Source organism: Schistocerca gregaria, chromosome 3, assembly GCF_023897955.1.
Source record: "Schistocerca gregaria isolate iqSchGreg1 chromosome 3, iqSchGreg1.2, whole genome shotgun sequence".
Classification (NCBI taxonomy): Eukaryota; Metazoa; Arthropoda; class Insecta; order Orthoptera; family Acrididae; genus Schistocerca; species Schistocerca gregaria.
The window spans coordinates 865,481,967-865,500,824 of record NC_064922.1 but is presented as its reverse complement, the minus strand read 5'-3'; the positions used below and the strand labels follow the sequence as shown (position 1 = coordinate 865,500,824).

Below are 18,858 nucleotides of genomic sequence, written 5' to 3'. Positions count from 1 at the left end.
TGCAACAAGTAAACTATTACTACCAGTAACACGTAGCACTATTATTAATGTGTGCCGTCATAGTTTGTTAAGAAACAACAGTTTTAGCAATATACATCTCACTGACATTTACAAATTTGCCTCACTTACTCTACATCTACGTCTATATATATACTCCGCTAGCCACTAAGCGGTGTGTGGCGGAGGGCAAAATCGTGCCAAAGTCAGTTCCACTTGCGGATCGCACGAGGGAAAACGACTGTCTGAACGCCTTAATGCGAGCTCTAATTTCCCTTATCTTTGAATGGTGATCATTGCGCGATTTGAAAGTTGGAGGTAATATTATCTGCTCTACATCCTCGGAGAAGATCGGATTTCGGAATTTAGTGAGGAGCCCCTTCCGTTTAGCTCGCCGTCTATCTGCAAGTGCGTGCCACTTCAAACTTTCTGTGAAATCTGTAACGCTCTCGCGATGGATAAATGTACCAGTCACGAATCTTGCCTCTCTTCTTTGGACCTTCTCAATCTCTTGATTCAGACCCAACTGTCAAGTGTCCCACACAGACGAACAATACTCTAAGACTGGACGGACTAACGTATTGTAAGCAATTTCCTTTGTTGAATCCATCTCTTCAGGATTCTACCAATAAACGACAATCTAGAGTTCGCCTCGCCCGTTACTTGTGTAATCTAATCACTCCGTTTGAGATCACTTCCAACAGTCACACTCAGGTACTTGACCTATGTTACCGCTTCCAAAGACTGAGCATTTATTTTGTACTCGTACATTAATGGGGATTTTCGCCTTGTTATAAGCCGTAGGTTACACTTACTAATATTGAGAGATAACTGCCAACCATTACACCACGCATTTAATTTCCGCAAATCCTCATTTGACTTTCGTGTGATACTACTTACCTGTAGACTACAGCCAAATGCCGCTGTCAATATCATCAACCTGATCGTTTACGTAAATCGTAAAAAGCAGCGGACCTATTACGCTGCCCTCGGGCACACCTGAAGTTACGTTTGTTTCTGATGAAATCATCCCGTTAGGACGACATACTGTTCCCTGTCTGTAAGAAAACTTTCTATCCAACCACATAGGATAGACCGTATGCGCGTACATTTTGGAACAAGTGACAGTGTGGAAGTGAGTAAAACGCCTTTCGAAAGTCGAGAAATATGGCATAAACCTGGGAGCCAGTATCTACAGCCTGTTGTATATCATGCACAAAGAGGGACAGCTGCGTCTCGTATTAACGCTGTTTCCTAAAACCTTGCTGGTTTCTGCAGATGAGCTTCTCAGAGTCTAGAAAGATCATTATGTCAAAAGATCATTATGTCAAAATACGTTCCATGATTCTACAACAAATCGACGTCAGTGAAATTGGCCGGTAATTATGTGCATCCGATTTTCTAGCTTTTTTATAGATTGCTATGACCTGGGCCTTCTTCCAGTCCCGCAGAACTTTCCGCTGTGCCAATTATCTCTGATAGATGATGTTCAAATGGCTCTGAGCACTATGTGACTTAACTACTGTGGTCATCAGTCCCCTAGAACTTAGAACTACTTAAACCTAACTAACCTAAGGACATCACACACATCCATCCCGAGGCAGGATTCGAACCTGCGACCGTAGCAGAAGCGCGGTTCCGGACTGCGCGCCTAGAACCGCTAGACCACTCTGATAGATGATGTCTCTAAAGACAAAGACATAAAAAATCTGAACAGTGGATATTATTGTTGTTGTGGTCTTCAGTCCTGAGACTGGTTTGATGCAGCTGTCCATGTTACTCTACCCTGTGCAAGCTGCTTCATCTCCCAGTAACTACTGCAACCTACATCTTTCTGAATCTGCTTAGTGTATTCATCTCGTGGTCTCCCTCTACGATCTTTACCCTCCACGCTACCCTCCAATGCTAAATTTGTGATCCCCTGATGCCTCAGAACATGTCCTACCAGCCGATCCCTTCTTCAAGTTCTTCTAGTTTTATTTCTTCCCCATGGATTTTAATACCTACTCCGAATTTTCCTTTTGTTTCCTTCACTGCTTGCTCAGTATACAGATTGAATAACATTGGGGAGAGGCTACAACCCTGTCTCACTCCCTTCCCAACCACTGCTTCCCTTTCATGTCCCTCGATTCTTATAACTGCCATCTGGTTTCTGTTCAAATTGTAAACAGCCTATCGCTTCCTGTATTTTAAACCTGCCACCTTCAGAATTTGAAAGAGTATTCCAGTCAACATTTTCAAAAGCTTTCTCGAAGTCTACAAATGCTAGAAACGTAGGTTTGCGTTTCCTTAATCTTTCTTCTAACTTGTAAGATAAGTCGTAAGGTCAGCATTGCCTTACGTGTTCCAATATTTCTACGGAATCCAAACTGATCTTCCCTGAGGTCGGCTTCTACCAGTTTTTCCATTCGTCTGTAAAGTATTCGATTTAGTATTTTGCAGCCGTGACTTATTAAACTGACAGTTCGGTAATTTTCGCATTTGTCAACACCTGCTTTCTTTGGGATTGGAATTATTATATTCTTATTAACGTCTGAGGGTATTTCGCCTATCTTATACATTTTGCTCACCAGATGGTAGAGTTTTGTCATGACTGGCTCGCCTAAGAGCGTCAGTAGTTCTAATGGAATGTTGTCTACTCCCGGGGCCTTGTTTCGACTCAGGTCTTTCAGTGCTCTGTCAAACTCTTCGCGCTGTATCATATCTCCCATTTCATCTTCATCTACATCCTCTTCCAATTCCATAATATTATCCTCAAGTACATTGCCCTTGTATAGACACTCTGTATACTCCTTTCACCTTTCTGCCTTCCCTTCTTTGCTTAGAACCGGGTTTCCATCTGAGCTCTTGATATTCGTGCAAGTGGTTCTCTTTTCTCCAAAGATCTCTTTAATATTCCCGTAGGCAGTATCTATCTTACCCCTGGTGAGATAAGCCTCAACATCCTTACATTTGTCTTCTAGCCGTCCCTGCTTAGCCATTTTGCACTTCCTGTCGAGCTCATTTTTGAGGCTTTTGGATATTGAACCAATTTACATTGATGCACCACTTTAAACAGGTAGCATAGAATGATATTTTAACAAATGCCGCTATATCCCGAGTGCCATTACAATAAATTCTGCAATGTTACTTATTTAAAAAAACCAATAAATTTTTGTGTTACTTGTATAAGTACGTCCCTCCACAGTTGACAACAGTGTTGATAATTTTCACTCTACATAACGCGTCACAGCACACGAACAACTGCATAGCTGCTTACTATTAATCGCCGTTCACGCACTGCACTCATCTCCGTCGGCGCTATCCAGGGATCACTGGCGGGGTGGACCGCCACGCACACGACCGCACGCGCTATATGGGTGTGTGGTTGTGTGTGTGTGTAAGGGGGGGGGGGGGGGGGGGGTAACTACCGCCAAGGCGCAGGGCCTGCTGACTGCTGTGGCGTCGCCCATTCGTACGATCGGCGCTCGGTCAACAGCTGGAGGGCTCCCATTGCAGGCAGCCTTAAAACGATCTGCACGTCTGTCGGCTGATGGATTCCGCCCATGCTCTCATCTCGTGTAAGTACCTGTTTACTCTTGCAAGGCGTTTATTTTTCACGTGTTAGTTCATCTCTACAACAGCAATTCGTACATTTCTGCTTGCTATAGCGATCACTGTAACCATCTTCGGGGTCGGTATATTATGGTTGAAGTGACCGCTATAGCAAGCCGATATCGACTAATACAAGTGTACGAATGCTGTTTTGACTAGAACCGAGGTGGAATCTTCCTATATGTCTATCAGGGGCCTGAAGACGGCGTAGTAAATCGCCGAAACTGGTAGCCAAATGAAATGAGTTGAAAACTAGACGGGTGAAAGGCGTTTGATTTGACATACTGGACCGTAATCCAGGGTGTGGAAGGCAATGTTAAGGAAGTACGACATTAAACCCATCTTCATTTATACATACCAACTATCTTCAAACCTGGCCAAAAGATTCATGCATAAGCTGGCGAGTCTGTGTAGATCGTACTGTGATAAATAACATGCATCGTGGGACGTTTACGTTTTGGACTTCCAGGACGGCATGAATAACCTCAAGCGTAGCGCTATATGTTGTGGTTGGCAGGAGAGCCAACACCGTATTGTTAAAAGAGGCCGAAATGCACGCGTCTCAGCTAACGCAGGCTGGCGTGACGTATGAAACATGACAAGAGAATTAGAATGTGAGAAAAACGGACGTAGCTGGTGGAATACTTAACTTTAATCCATTAATGACGATCGTCGCTATGGACGGTACATGATGCACAGTATCAATAATAACTGAATATAGCGCCTTGCTAGGTCGCAGCAAATAACGTAGCTGAAGGCTATGCTAACTATCGTCTCGGCAAATGAGAGCGTATTTACTCAGTGAACCATCGCTAGCAAAGTCGGTTGTACAACTGGGGCGAGTGCTAGGAAGTCTCTCTAGACCTGCCGTGTGGCGGCGCTCGGTCTGCAATCACTGATAGTGGCGACACGCGCGTCCGACGTATACAACCGGACCGCGGCCGATTTAAAGGCTACCACCTAGCAAGTGTGGTGTCTGGCGATGACACCACACTATTTGTTCCCGCCATCACCACACTGAAGACACAACCAGCAGTGGCAGAGTTAAATATACTACTGGCCATTAAAATTGCTACACCAAGAAGAAATGCAGATGATAAACGGGTATTCATTGGACAAATATATTATACTAGAAATGACATGTGATTACATTTTCAGGCAATTTGGGTGCATAGATCCTGAGAAATCAGTACCCAGAACAACCACCTCTGGCCGTAATAACGGCCTTGATACGCCACCGGCGCCAACCTTGTGTGAATGGTCTGAAAAGCTAATCATTTGCATTTCACAGCATCTTCTTCTGTCGGCTAAATTTCGCGTATGTCGCACATCATCTTCGTGGTGTAGAAATTTTAATGGCCAGTAGTGTAACTGGTAGATTTATCAGGCAGCCAACATGTGAGACACAAGAAAATATTTCTGTTCAACGCATTACAGAACCTGCTGAAAAAAGAAATGAACAGGCCGACATGAAGGCCAAGTTGTGACGATATACAATAGATCTGGAGGCCTTCACCACGTCACAAAGATTATCAAACAAATAAAACACACTTTGTCTCAAAGTTGTCCCATTGTATTTTGGTACACTCTGTTTACGAATAATCGGCATCTTAATATCGCTGATATGGAGATTATTTTAATCCCAGAAATCTAGTGGGACACTTCACATTTGCAACGTTAAAACCTAAATTAAACGTACATCTGGAAGGTGAGACAATAAGTCTAAAAGAAAACAGTAAGGTTAGTAACGGGCATTAGAAGCTAAGTTTATTTGTAAGTATGAGGAAACAGTTTAAGTTGTAGGTAAACAGTCTTGGGGAATATTTGATCTCTGTTAGTATTCTACAACATGAGTTCTTTAAAGAAGTAATGCAAACAAAGGGTGAGGAGCCAACATAACTAACTAATCACTAACGGTGAATAATAATACCATATTCAGCTCCAGAGTAGAAAAGTGATATTTTTTTAGGATAAGCTCAATATTAATAGAGCACGAGGGAACTTATAGAAAGCAACATGAATACTCAGTTTTTTCAAGTGTAAATATGGAAAACATATTGCGAATATGAAGGTTAGATTAAGAGATTGTAAATATTCAAGTTTTTGTCTTGAGCACTGGAAAAATTGTTTGACTACTTAGACTCTGCTACTCTTGTACATAGACAAATAGCGTAAAGGACACTGTCGCCATATTTTTTTTTGATAAAAGAGATGGAATTTTTTTTCCAAATATGTTGATATTGAAACGTATTCAGTTCGCAGGAGAGCTTCTGTAAAGTTTGGAAGGTAGGAGACGGATACAGGCAGAAGTAAAGCTGTGAGTACCGGGCGTGAGTCGTGCTTCGGTAGCTCAGTTGGTAGAGCACTTGCCCACGAAAGGTGAAAGTCCCGAGTTCGAGTCTCGGTCGGGCACAGAGTTTTAATCTGCCAGGAAGTTTCATATCAGCGCACACTCCGCTGTAGAGTGAAAATCTCATTCTGTATTTAGTTTTTACTTTCGATAGTGTGAAGATGGGATGTTAAATGTCATGACGGGACCTGTGCAGAAGAGGCACAGTGGATGGTGACCCAAGGTTAAGCAAGGCCCCGGCCAACGTAACTCCAAACCAGGTTGCCAACCACCTCAACTCATTCTAAACGGCAAGTTAAACTCCAAACGTCAGAAAACTAAAATCACACACCTACTGCCGACGGAAAACACCAACTTCCAGAAACCATTTATCATGATAGAGTTGAACAATGGCATAAATACCATGAAGAATGGGAAAGCCGCTGCGTTTGATGATATTTGCGTGGAACAGATTAAAAACTTCGGCCTTGGCGCCAGGGACTGGTTACTTGGACTTTTTAACGTGTGACATGAAACCTTTCAAATCCCGAAACTGTGGAGGAAGTCAGAAGTGGTGGCTCTCCTTAAACCCGGGAAGGACCCAGAATCTCCGAAGAGCTATCGACCCATAATCCTTCTCTACCACATGTTTAAGCTCTATGAAAGATTGATCCTCAACAGAATAGAGAAGATCGTTGACTCGAAGCTAATTCCACACCAATCAGGTTTTAGACATGGAAAGTCCTGTACCAGTCAAATTCTGGCATTGACAGAACATATCGAGGATGGGTTTAAGAATAAACTAATCACCGGGCTAGCACTAGTCGAGCTAAGTTCCGCCTATGATACAGTAGATCACTGGACACTACTGCATAAAACCTACGAGACCCTGAAAGACTACCACCTAGTCAAGATAATCAAATCCCTGCTCCAAAATAGAAAGTCCTTCGTAATGCTTGAGGGGAATCATAAAAATGGGCTCGCTCAAGGGAGCGTGTTGGCGCCAATCCTGTTCAACATATATACAAATGACCAACCAACTCCAGACAAAACCAAAACTTCTGTATATACAGACGACCTAGAAATAACAGTTCAAGGCAACAGGTCTGAAACCATCGAGGAGAAACTAGAAACCGCCCTTTTTACAATGTCAACCTACTACAAAAAGAATTCTCTAAAACCCAAGCCCTCCAAAACTCAATTGAGTGCATTCCATCTGAACTCGTGGCAGGCAAAGTATAGGCTCAATGTTACCTGGGATGGGACGTTACTAGAACACACAGATACTCCCACCTACCTTGGTGTCGTGCTGGACAGAACATTGACATACAAATATCATTGCAAAAAAAACACGGAAAAAAGTAGAAGCACGAAATTCCCTAATAATGAAGGTTGTCCAATAGCAAATGGGGTACCAAACCTACCTTGGTCAGAACTTGTGCTTCTTAACTGCCGAATATGCCTGCCCGGTATGGTGCAGATCCGCCCACGCAAAAAAGGTAGATATCAGCTTGAATGAAACATGCAGGATAGTGACAGGCTGCATGAAACCAACGCCCATAGAAAATCTTCACAGGGCCGCAGGTTTCACAATCCCTGACTCACGTAGGAAAGCCCATGAACATACCGAGAAGCTAAAACAAACCTTTGATGCCCGTCACTCAATATTTGGCCTAGAGTGTGGCCCCAGCAGACTCACAAATCCAGACGCCCTTTCCTAAGTTGCGCCATAGATGAGCCCCCCATCTACTATCCACTAAGAGAGGACCCACCAAGCGGCGTTTCTGGTGATTGAAAAACCTGGAGAATGCTTAACTGCATGAGAACTGGGGTGGCTCCTGTGAAATCTAATGTGATAAAATGGGGTTTGTTGGACGAAAATGACTACAAATGCGACTGCGGCACTCGGCAGGACATGGAACATCTTCTACAATGCCCTGCCTGCTCTCACAGGTGCGCCCTCGACGGTCTATGGTTGGCTAAAGAAGAAGTATTGGACATTGCCCATTACTGGGCAAACAAATTGTAGTCTCCGGACACGAAAAAGTAAAAGTAAGTTTGTAATCCCTGGAAAATGCTCAATATGAACTTTAAGGTCATCTCTGCACGCAACGCTGTGAAAACTGTGAGCTGTCAGCCTTTACTGCAATACACGATTTTTCCGACAAGGATAATTTGGCATCTGCCAAATTTGGTAGCTAAGTGCTGGAAATGGCAATATCAGTTTTCTTCTCTGTATAAGCACCTATGTTCTCAACTAGAGCTGAAATCCTGATGTCTTTTGCCATAACCTGTGGACCGAATACCACGTCTGGTAATCCTGTCGAATCCTTCCTATGCCTGACAAAAATGAGACTAGCACCTCACTATTGACAGTTCAGTTCGAGAAGGAGAACCATGCTAACTCATGTCAGCAGACAGCCTACCACACCAAAGTAGGGTGCTGACGAGCAAACGTTCTCTCTGTGGAGAGACAACTAACTTCCGCGAAAGAATAAAAGGAATGGAACAAAATAGAGACTTGCACCCTGCATGAATCATGTCTGTAACCCTGCCATAGTGACCTTCCCAAGACCTTGAGAGACAATAAGAAGTTCCCAGGCTCCACAATCATATGTCAGAGAGAGGACAGAACAAGACATAATGGACTGTTGTTGTTGTTGTTGTCTTCAGTCCTGAGACTGGTTTGATGCAGCTCTCCATGCTATTCTATCCTGTGCAAGCTCCTTCATCTCCCAGTACCTACTACAACCTACATCCTTCTGAATCTGCTTAGTGTACTCATCTCTCGGTCTCCCTCTACGATTTTTACCCTCCACACTGCCCTCCAATGCTAAATTTGTGATCCCTTGATGCCTCAAAACATGTCCTACCAACCGATCCCTTCTTCTAGTCAAGTTGTGCCACAAACTTCTCTTCTCCCCAATCCTATTCAATACCTCCTCATTAGTTACGTGATCTATTCACCTTATCTTCAGTATTCTTCTGTAGCACCACATATCGAAAGCTTCTATTCTCTTCTTCCCCAAACTAGTTATCGTCCATGTTTCACTTCCATACATGGCTACACTCCAAACAAATATTTTCAGAAATGATTTCCTGACACTTAAATCTATATTCGATGTTAACAAATTTCTCTTCTTCAGAAACGCTTTCCTTGCCATTGCCAGTCTACATTTTATATCCTCTCTACTTCGACCATCATAAGTTATTTTACTTCCTAAATAGCAAAATTCCTTTACTACTTTAAGTGTCTCATTTCCTAATCTAATTCCCTCAGCATCACCCGATTTAATTTGACTACATTCCATTATCCTCGTTTTGCTTTTGTTGATGTTCATCTTATATCCTCCTTTCAAGACACTGTCCATTCCGTTCAACTGCTCTTCCAAGTCCTTTGCTGTCTCTGACAGAATTACAATGTCATCGGTGAACCTCAAAGTTTTTACTTCGTCTCCATGAATTTTAATATCTACTCCAAATTTTTCTTTTGTTTCCTTTACTGCTTGCTCAATATACAGATTGAATAACATTGGGGAGAGGCTACAACCCTGTCTCACTCCTTTCCCAACCACTGCTTCCCTTTCATGCCCCTCGACTCTTATGACTGCCATCTGGTTTCTGTACAAATTGTAAATAGCCTTTCGCTCCCTGTATTTTACCCCTGCCACCTTTAGAATTTGAAAAAGTCAACATTGTCAAAAGCTTTCTCTAAGTCTACAAATGCTAGAAACGTAGGTTTGCCTTTTCTTAATCTTTCTTCTAAGATAAGTCGTAAGGTCAGTATTGCCTCACGTGTTCCAACATTTCGACGGAATCCAAACTGATCCTCCCCGAGGTCCGCATCTACCAGTTTTTCTATTCGTCTGTAAAGAATTCGCGTTAGTATTTTGCAGCTGTGACTTATTAAACTGATAGTTCGGTAATTTTCACATCTGTCAGCACCTGCTTTCTTTGGGATTGGAATTATTATATTCTTCTTGAAGTCTGATGGTATTTCGCCTGTCTCATACATCTTGCTCACCATCTGGTAGAGTTTTGTCAGGACTCGCTCTCCCAAGGCCGTCAGTAGTTCTAATGGAATGTTGTCTACTCCGGGGGCATTGTTTCGACTCAGGTCTTTCAGTGCTCTGTCAAACTCTTTAAGCAGTATCGTATCTCCCATTTCGTCTTTATCTACATCCTCTTCCATTTCCATAATATTGTCCTCAAGTACATCACCCTTGTATAAACCTTCTATATACTCCTTCCACCTTTCTGCCTTCCCTTCTTTGCTTAGAACTGGGTTGCCATCTGAGCTCTTGATATTCATACACGTGGTTCTCTTCTCTCCAAAGGTCTCTTTAATTTTCCTGTAGGCATTATCTATCCTACCCCTAGTGAGATAAGCTTCTACATCCTTACATTTGTCCTCTAGCCATCCCTGTTTAGCCATTTTCCACTTCCTGTTGATCTCATTTTTGAGACGTTTGTATCCGGCAGAAATTTCCCAAGGCGATGGAAGCAGTCGACAGCGGTGAATGACGACCACCTACTGTAGTGTACAAACTGATCCACTACATACCCCATGTGTCTGTGTCCGTGTTATGCATGTGCCAAACGAAAATGTGCTCTGATGTGACAAACATAGGTCAAAATAGGAAAATTACAATGTATTATTTTCTGTAACACAGAGTTCGTTTTGTTGTCTTCCTCTGTTATTATTTTTTCTGTAAAGACCTGTTAAATAAATACATGAGATCGACTGACTTTGTCATATGCTAATAAATGTATTTTATTAATTATCTGTTCTCATATTGTTAAGAAATTACTTGTTATTTTTATATTGAAGGTTATCTTGCGAATCAAGTGGGTATTGCTTAATGCATTGAGGTACTTAATGTGGGGAGATATTTCGAATTAGACGGGGTTTAAACGATGTCATTCAGTAAAAAGTAATTGCATAATCATTAACTAAATTTGTGGCTTATTCCAGTTTTCTCAGATTTACAGTAAAGTCTATGATTTTTATCTGTGTAAATAATTATCTTTACTTAAAGATTATGATTATTTTTGTTATGCTATATGCTAAAACATTGAAAAGTTAAGGCTGCTTTATATGTCATGTCATATGTGTTAATGCATAATGTAAATATCAAGTGACGTTTAAATATATGTATGCATATATAATCAGCCAGAACATTATGACCGTCGGCCTACTATTGATATAAATCCATCATGGCGATTGCTCACTGTTACTCTACCAGTCTGCATACTACATCCAGATTTACACTGGTCAGACAGAACATTACGACCATCGACCTACTATCGACATAAACCCATCCAGACGATAGCAGCGTCATCTAGAGAGAAATGATTGCTAGTCAGAGACACGTACGGTGCATGCAGTATCAGTGATCGTGCTGTCCGTTTGTAGAGTGGGGAAGACGTGCCGAGAGCAGATTGTGAAGGCCCTGGGCCTTGGCACGAGAGTTTCGAAAACTCCTTGACTTGTCGGGTGGTCAAGGAGTGCTGTGGTGAGTGTCTGCAACATGTGGCGAAACTTAGGTGAACCCATTTGCAGACATTATGGGGTTGGATGGCCAACGCTCATTACAGGTGTCAGATGTCGTAGGCTGGGCAGACTGGAAAGACAGGACAGGCGACTATCTGTGCGGGCACTAACATCACACTTTAATGTTGGGCAGAGTACAAGTGTATCTGAGCACACAGTTCACCAAACACTCCTAAAAACTGGCATTTACAGCCAACAACCCATGCAAGTGACAATGTTAACACCGCGACATCAGCAACTATGAATGAAATGGACACATGGTCATCAGCACTGGACTTTTGTGCACTGGCGAAGCGATGCGTAGTCTGATGAATCCCCAAACCATCTTCATCATGCCAACGGGGTAAGGGGGAGGGCGAATCCGTCGTCTTCCAGGGGAACAGCTCTTTGACAACTGTACCGTCGGAAGGAGACTAGCTGGTGGCGTTTCCATTAAGCTATGGGAAATATTCATGTGGGCATCCATGGATCCAATGGAGCGTCTGCAAGGCACCACGATGGCCAAGGATTATTATGTGGTGGTTGCAAACCACGTACACACCTTCATGACGATCATGTTTCTCGATGGTAGTGACATTTTTCAGCAAGATAATGTCCCATGTCACGTGACCAGGAGTGTGATGGAATGGTTCGAGGAACACAGTTTATATACTGACCCCCCAATTCGCCAGATCTGAACCAGGTCTAATACGTCTGGGTTATGACTGAACGAGGCATCACAGCTCATCGCCCTCCTCCCCGGACTTTACGTGAATTAGGTGACTGTGTATGCTGATGTGATGCCAACTCCGTCCAGAAACATGCCTAGATGGTCCTAATGTTCTGGTGAACAGTGTGTGTGTGTTTGTGTGTGTGTGTGTGTGTGTGTTATTTTGTGATGAAAGTATGTATGAAGGAATGAATTTGAAATATTGTAAAGGCCAAGAAGTAATTGAAAACGGATTTCAGGTGAGCCATCAAAAGAAAATGAGTGTTTGTGACACATAAAGGTGATGATTTGTAGCTTCACCAGAATGGCAGGGATTTAAGGTACGGACCTTTCTAACAGAATATTGATATTATGTGACTGTATGAAATCTGAGCTGGTTTTGAATTTTAACATTTCTAAATAGAAAAAGAGTTATTCACTCACCGTCAGCATACAGAGCGAATGAGAAAGGTGGTTCCATGTTAATCTGAAAGTGTACTGAAGAAATGTAAACAAAGAGATGAACTGGCTCGGCAAAGAATCGTTTTCCCTATGTCCCTTCTTGTTCCTCCCGTTTGTTCGACGGTAGGAGACTTACATTATGAAATCTGTTTGATTACTGCCGCACCAAGATCTATGTAAGTGCGCCATTATATGCACAAATTTCCTCGCAAGTAGTAATGTGATTAAAGGTATCAAAATCACAAGTGACACTAATGTATCCAATGTATGAAACTTGATACTTGAAAATGGCCTAAGGCTGAAATTGTACAACCGTACAGGAAATAAAGAAAATTTCAGCTGAAGGCTGCAAGAAATCATTCAACAAATATGTAACAAAAACATTTTGGTTACACGTTTGTAATTAGTAAATTATTGTTTATCCTAGGGCAACTCACAGGAAAACAGGGTATAATCTGTATTGATGAAAACATGAAAAAACCGCCTGATGATGAATTGTAAAATACCTGAAACCAGTAATGATACTTTTTGAATAATATAACCTAAGATCAATTTGTTGCTGGTTGTTGTTCACCATCAACAATTTATTTTACTATATCAGCCATGGTGTCCAACCTTGTCTATCTATGAAAAAATTAGGTGTTTTAAGTTAATCTTATACCAAGCTTCCAGCAGAAATGCTGCAGGTCCAGGTAACGATGATGAAAGTGGATAATGGTCATGCAGCCTTCTCTCGAAAGTGGGTCACAAAGGCTCAACAACACTGAGATGTGGTGGTTATGGTGGCCAGGGCAGATGTGACAGCTCATCCTGCCTCTCACAAAACTAGTCCCAGACAATGCATCCTGACAGTCTTGCAACACAGCATCTGCAATGAGGAGCAGACACTGTATCATGAGATGGAGCTGTTCAGCCCAGATGGTCACTATCGATGGCAGTTGTAGTGTCCTGCAGTCGGCAGGAAAGAAGTACCGATCAAGTTTGATCACACTTTATTGTAACTAAAACGCCTTTGTGGTGTGTACTAATTTCCAAATGCAAGAACAACAAGAAGCAGAAAAATTCTTGTGGTGACTAAACCACATAAGACTACAAGACAATGAAAAGAAAATAACAACCGAAATACTACTCTGCACAATTACAAAGGTACAACTTGCTACTGAAGGCTACAGTGAGTGTCTCCTATGCTAGCTAGAGGCAGCGTAGGCATTGGCCAGAGCTTTCCCAGCTGTAGGTACACACTGCCAGTCTGACTTTGTTGGCATGCTTATAGAACCTATTTGGCAGTGAGCTACACATAGTCACTTTAGTTTTAATTGGTGGATCTCTGTCACATGACTTTTCACGAAATAATCCTGTGTTTATACGTTAAGTCTGTTGTTGTTTACATCCACTGGTGAAGTTGTAGTCTGAGCTCTTGAAGGGAGGTCGGCAACCCGCCTTGCTTTTCTGTTGTGTGGGCCCTCTAACTGATAAGGGGCCGCTATGACAGCAGTAACGTGATTTTGCAGAGTAACTTCGAATACCTCTCTATGGCTGCCAAACTTATCACCAAATCCCGAACATGCTTCACTGTTGGAACGTAAACTCTGTAAGAAGTTTGAAAGCGTGTAAAAAAAGACTTATCCTACCAAGTGACATTCCTCCATTGTAACATAGTTCAGTTTTTATGCCTTTGGCACTACATTTTCGTAACACGGGCATTTTCGTTATCTGATAAGTGCTTTTGGAATTCCATCCCGCCCTGCAGTTCCCTGCTTCAAGAGCTCCATTCAGGTTGTTTTGGTGCTGGCAGTTTTCGCGAGAGCGATATTCAGTTCTGTAGTGGCTGTAGCAGCTGACGCCTTCTTATTTTTCGTCGCACTCCTCTGCAGTCACCATCTGTCACGATCACTCGACACATACTTTCGTCTGCACTCAGTCTTAGTGACTGGTGTGTGCGATGTAAAACTCTGATACAGTGTTTCTGGAAACACCAAACACTTATGCCACCTCACATACGGAAGCACCCACCATACTAGCACCAACAATTTGCCACGTTCGAATCGACATAGCTCTGACGTAATGAACTCATAACTACACGAAACACGTTTTTGACTGCTACCGACACTATTAACTAATTGAAGACACTGCACAGATGCAGTCATAGTCAAATACGACACTGAATACTGCTTTGCTAGCATCTGCATTCCTCGTGGTGTTTCGATTTTTGTCCAACTGCTGTATCTTTTAGGCTCTAAGATCCACTAGAACGCAGAGTTTGTGAAGTAGCATATTACATGACATTTGGTATACTGAGAGACCTAACCTCCATTTTAGGTGATCGTGAGACAGCATCTAAATTACTGCCGTCAGTTGTGTGTGGCGTCAGAACTCGCACCCTGTGTCATTGGATGAAGATTTTCATGTGTTTCAGGATGGTTGGTACAGCATTTTTATTGCAGGATTGTGCAGCCTTATTAATTCAATAAACTGTTTTGCTAATGCTCTACAGAAGGTTCGTCTGAAAAGCTCAGTTATTATTCTTAAACAATAAAGGAAATAATAATTACGAAAAAATACCGTAATTGGCCTTCAGAGTAATCACCATTAGCAACAACACACTTAGCAATGATTGACCGAGTGGTTGCTGTCGAAAAAAACGATCAACATCGTCTTAATCTTGAATTTGTGAGTTGAATTGTTTTGGAAGGCGATTAAGACTATGCCATTGACTGTCGCTTGGTCTCTGGATAGTGTGGGTACTACTAAGTCTTATCTCCTGTGATGACTTGCATATCAAACAACGCGTGACCACAATGAGCGATTGCATTAGAAGCGTTTGCTGACATATCCACAGCAGATGTCATAAGTTTGTTGTAACTAATGGTGGATTTCCGAAGGCCACTTAAGGTAATTTCTTTGTAATTGTTGTTTCCTTCATTTTCTAAAACCATTCACCATATTTTTGGACGCACCTTGTATGTGTCATAAGACTATGACCGAAGAGGTACTGGAGAACGAACGGATCTGCGATATTTCAATGGCTGACTTATTAGATAGAAAGTATTTTTTTTTTTAATTTTAACAATGACTACTCGTACCAATGTATAGAGAACAGGCCCTCAAACTTAAATGCACATATCCTTGAGTCCACCCAAGCATCCATCCACCCTTACACAGTCCACATTACTCGGCTGCAGCAAAGATGGTGACAGGGTGCGCAGACCACACTAGGGAAGGCGGTTATCGCTGAAACAACCGGTTTTTGGTTATATCGATTTTCTGCCATGCCAGTTTAACATTGCTATTAAAACATATCAAAATAATCCGTTTCTGAAATAGCATATTTTGTTTTGTTTTTTAATCCCATTGTATAATGTAGAAATGGAAGGAACATTAAAAAGATTTGATTCAACCAGTTTCAAGACACATAGGATCACAATATTAAATGCAGTACGTAAGTAAAGGAAAACTTAGTCTGTCCGCCATTTGCTGCTTTATTCGAAAAGTGATAAGAGACTGAATACTACAAAAGAACACCAGGATTCTCCTGTTGATTCTAATTCCTTGAAACTCTGCTAAAAATTCATACAATCGTGGATGATACCACTGTTTGGACATTACGGATAGTCCCTGCTAAAGGATGATAAATAAGGTTCAGGAACTTTATTTTAGTGAATGATAACTAAAGCCGTCCGCGGTGGCCGGGCGGTTCTAGGCGCTTCAGTCCGGAACCACGCTGCTGCTACGGTCTCAGGTTCGAATCCTGCCTGGGGTATGGGTGTGTGTGATGCCCTTAAGTTAGTTAGGTTTAAGTAGTTCTAAGTTCTAGCTGACTGATGACCTCAGATGTTAAGTCCCATAGTGCTCAGAGCGATTTGAAACAATTTTTGATAATTAAATCAAGACCCTAAAGTGCCAGTAGGCGTTGATATACACTCCTGGAAATGGAAAAAAGAACACATCGACACCGGTGTGTCAGACCCACCATACTTGCTCCGGACACTGCGAGAGGGCTGTACAAGCGATGATCACACGCACGGCACAGCGGACACACCAGGAATCGCGGTGTTGGCCGTCGAATGGCGCTAGCTGCTCAGCATTTGTGCACCGCCGCCGTCAGTGCCATCCAGTTTGCCGTGGCATGCGGAGCTCCATCGCAGTCTTTAACACTGGTAGCATGCCGCGACAGCGTGGACGTGAACCGACCAGGGACCGGACCGCAGCGACGCACGGATGCACGCCAAGACCATAGGATCCTTCGCAGTGCCGTAGGGGACCGCACCGCCACTTCCCAGCAAATTAGGGACACTGTTGCTCCTGGGGTATCGGCGAGGACCATTCGCAACCGTCTCCATGAAGCTGGGCTACGGTCCCGCACACCGTTAGGCCGTCTTCCGCTCACGCCCCAACATCGTGCAGTTCGCCTCCAGTGGTGTCGCGACAGGCGTGAATGGAGGGACGAATGGAGACGTGTCGTCTTCAGCGATGAGAGTCGCTTCTGCCTGGGTGCCAATGATGGTCGTATGTGTGTTTGGCGCCGTGCAGGTGAACGCCACAATCAGGACTGCATACGACCGAGGCACACAGGGCCAACACCCGGCATCATGGTGTGGGGAGCGATCTCCTACACTGGCCGTACACCTCTGGTGATCGTCGAGGGGACACTGAATAGTGCACGGTACATCCAAACCGTCATCGAACCCATCGTTCTACCATTCCGAGACCGGCAAGGGAACTTGCTGTTCCAACAGGACAATGCACGTCCGCATGTATCCCGTGCCACCCGACGTGCTCTAGAAGGTGTAAGTCAACTACCCTGGTTAGCAAGATCTCCGGATCTGTCCCCCATTGAGCATGTTTGGGACTGGATGAAGCGTCGTCTCACGCGGTCTGCACGTCCAGCACGAATTCTGGTCCAACTGAGGCGCCAGGTGGAAATGGCATGGCAAGCCGTTCCACAGGACTACATCCAGCATCTCTACGATCGTCTCCATGGGAGAATAGCAGCCTGCATTGCTGCGATAGGTGGATATACACTGTACTAGTGCCGACATTGTGCATGCTCTGTTGCCTGTGTCTATGTGCCTGTGGTTCTGTCAGTGTGATCATGTGATGTATCTGACCCCAGGAATGTGTCAATAAAGTTTCCCCTTCCTGGGACAATGAATTCACGGTGTTCTTATTTCAATTTCCAGGAGTGTCGTTAGCGCTAACCGGCCATTGACTTTCTTCTGTGCGGATTCACATGCATTACCCGAACTCTTGCGGGACCCGGTAAAATACCGAAGAATACTGATTGTTCAGATCTAAAATACAAGTCGGTTTTCCCCCATCCCTTGCCCATACTACTTGCCACTTGCCGCAGTTAAGTCGCCTTACCTGCTGTGGAGGCAGTGGCGGCGGATGCGGCGCGTCCGGTCCGGCCCACGGTGGCGACGTCGACCGCGCAGGGCGGCAGCGCGACGCGCAGGCGCAGAACGCGGCCGGGCGCCGGCGCCAGTACCAGGGGAAGCCCCGCCGTGACGCCGGCGGAGAGCGCGCGCGCCGCCCCCGCCGCCTCGGCCGCCCACCGCCGCCCCCGGCTCGCCTCCAGACGCAGCACCGCCCCTGTGTCCGCTGCCGGCTCCGTGCACACCTGCCGGTGCATAAATATATACGCGCAATTCTTCCACCAAATGCCACGAGAACAAAGGAATTTGACTGTGTTGCATGGACGCTTAGAAGAAGTAGTGATTCAGAAACATCACTTCTCATGAAGTCGTTCTCCGTACAATGCACACTCAGTAGTTGCTCCGTACCAAAATTACTCTTCCAAAGTTATTGAGTAGGCACTACACTCATTGCCAAGAAGTTTACGAGATATCCGAGAATAATTAGAAGAAAAGCGAGCAGGGAACAGAAAATGAAATGGCAGTCCCGGTGGTTATTTCGAAGGAATACAGAAATAGTAAAAGTTCATTCACTCACTTATTAGGGTATAGTGACTGTGAAAGCGAACGCGTTTGACAGTAACTATGTACTGGACCCAGAGTTCAATGTACCAGGTGATCAAAAAGTCAGTATAAATTTGAAAACTGAATAAATCACCGAATAATGTAGATAGAGAGGTACAAATTGACACACATGCTTGGAATGACATGGGATTTTATTAGAACCAAAAAAATACAAAAGTTCAAAAAATGACCGACAGATGGCGCTTCATCTGATCAGACTAGCAATAATTAGCATAACATAGCAAGACAAAGCAAA

The 18,858-nt window shown here is 43.6% G+C and overlaps 1 protein-coding gene across 1 annotated transcript in view; it reads right to left on the bottom strand.

Moving 5' to 3' along the window:
- Positions 1 to 18,858, bottom strand: part of LOC126355634 (uncharacterized) — a 459,686-nt gene that overhangs the window by 113,737 nt on the left and 327,091 nt on the right. Inside the window, exon 12 of the mRNA XM_050006000.1 lies at positions 17,989 to 18,244. Coding sequence (XP_049861957.1) covers positions 17,989 to 18,244 — 256 coding nt within the window. The remainder of the gene's footprint in view (positions 1 to 17,988; positions 18,245 to 18,858) is intronic.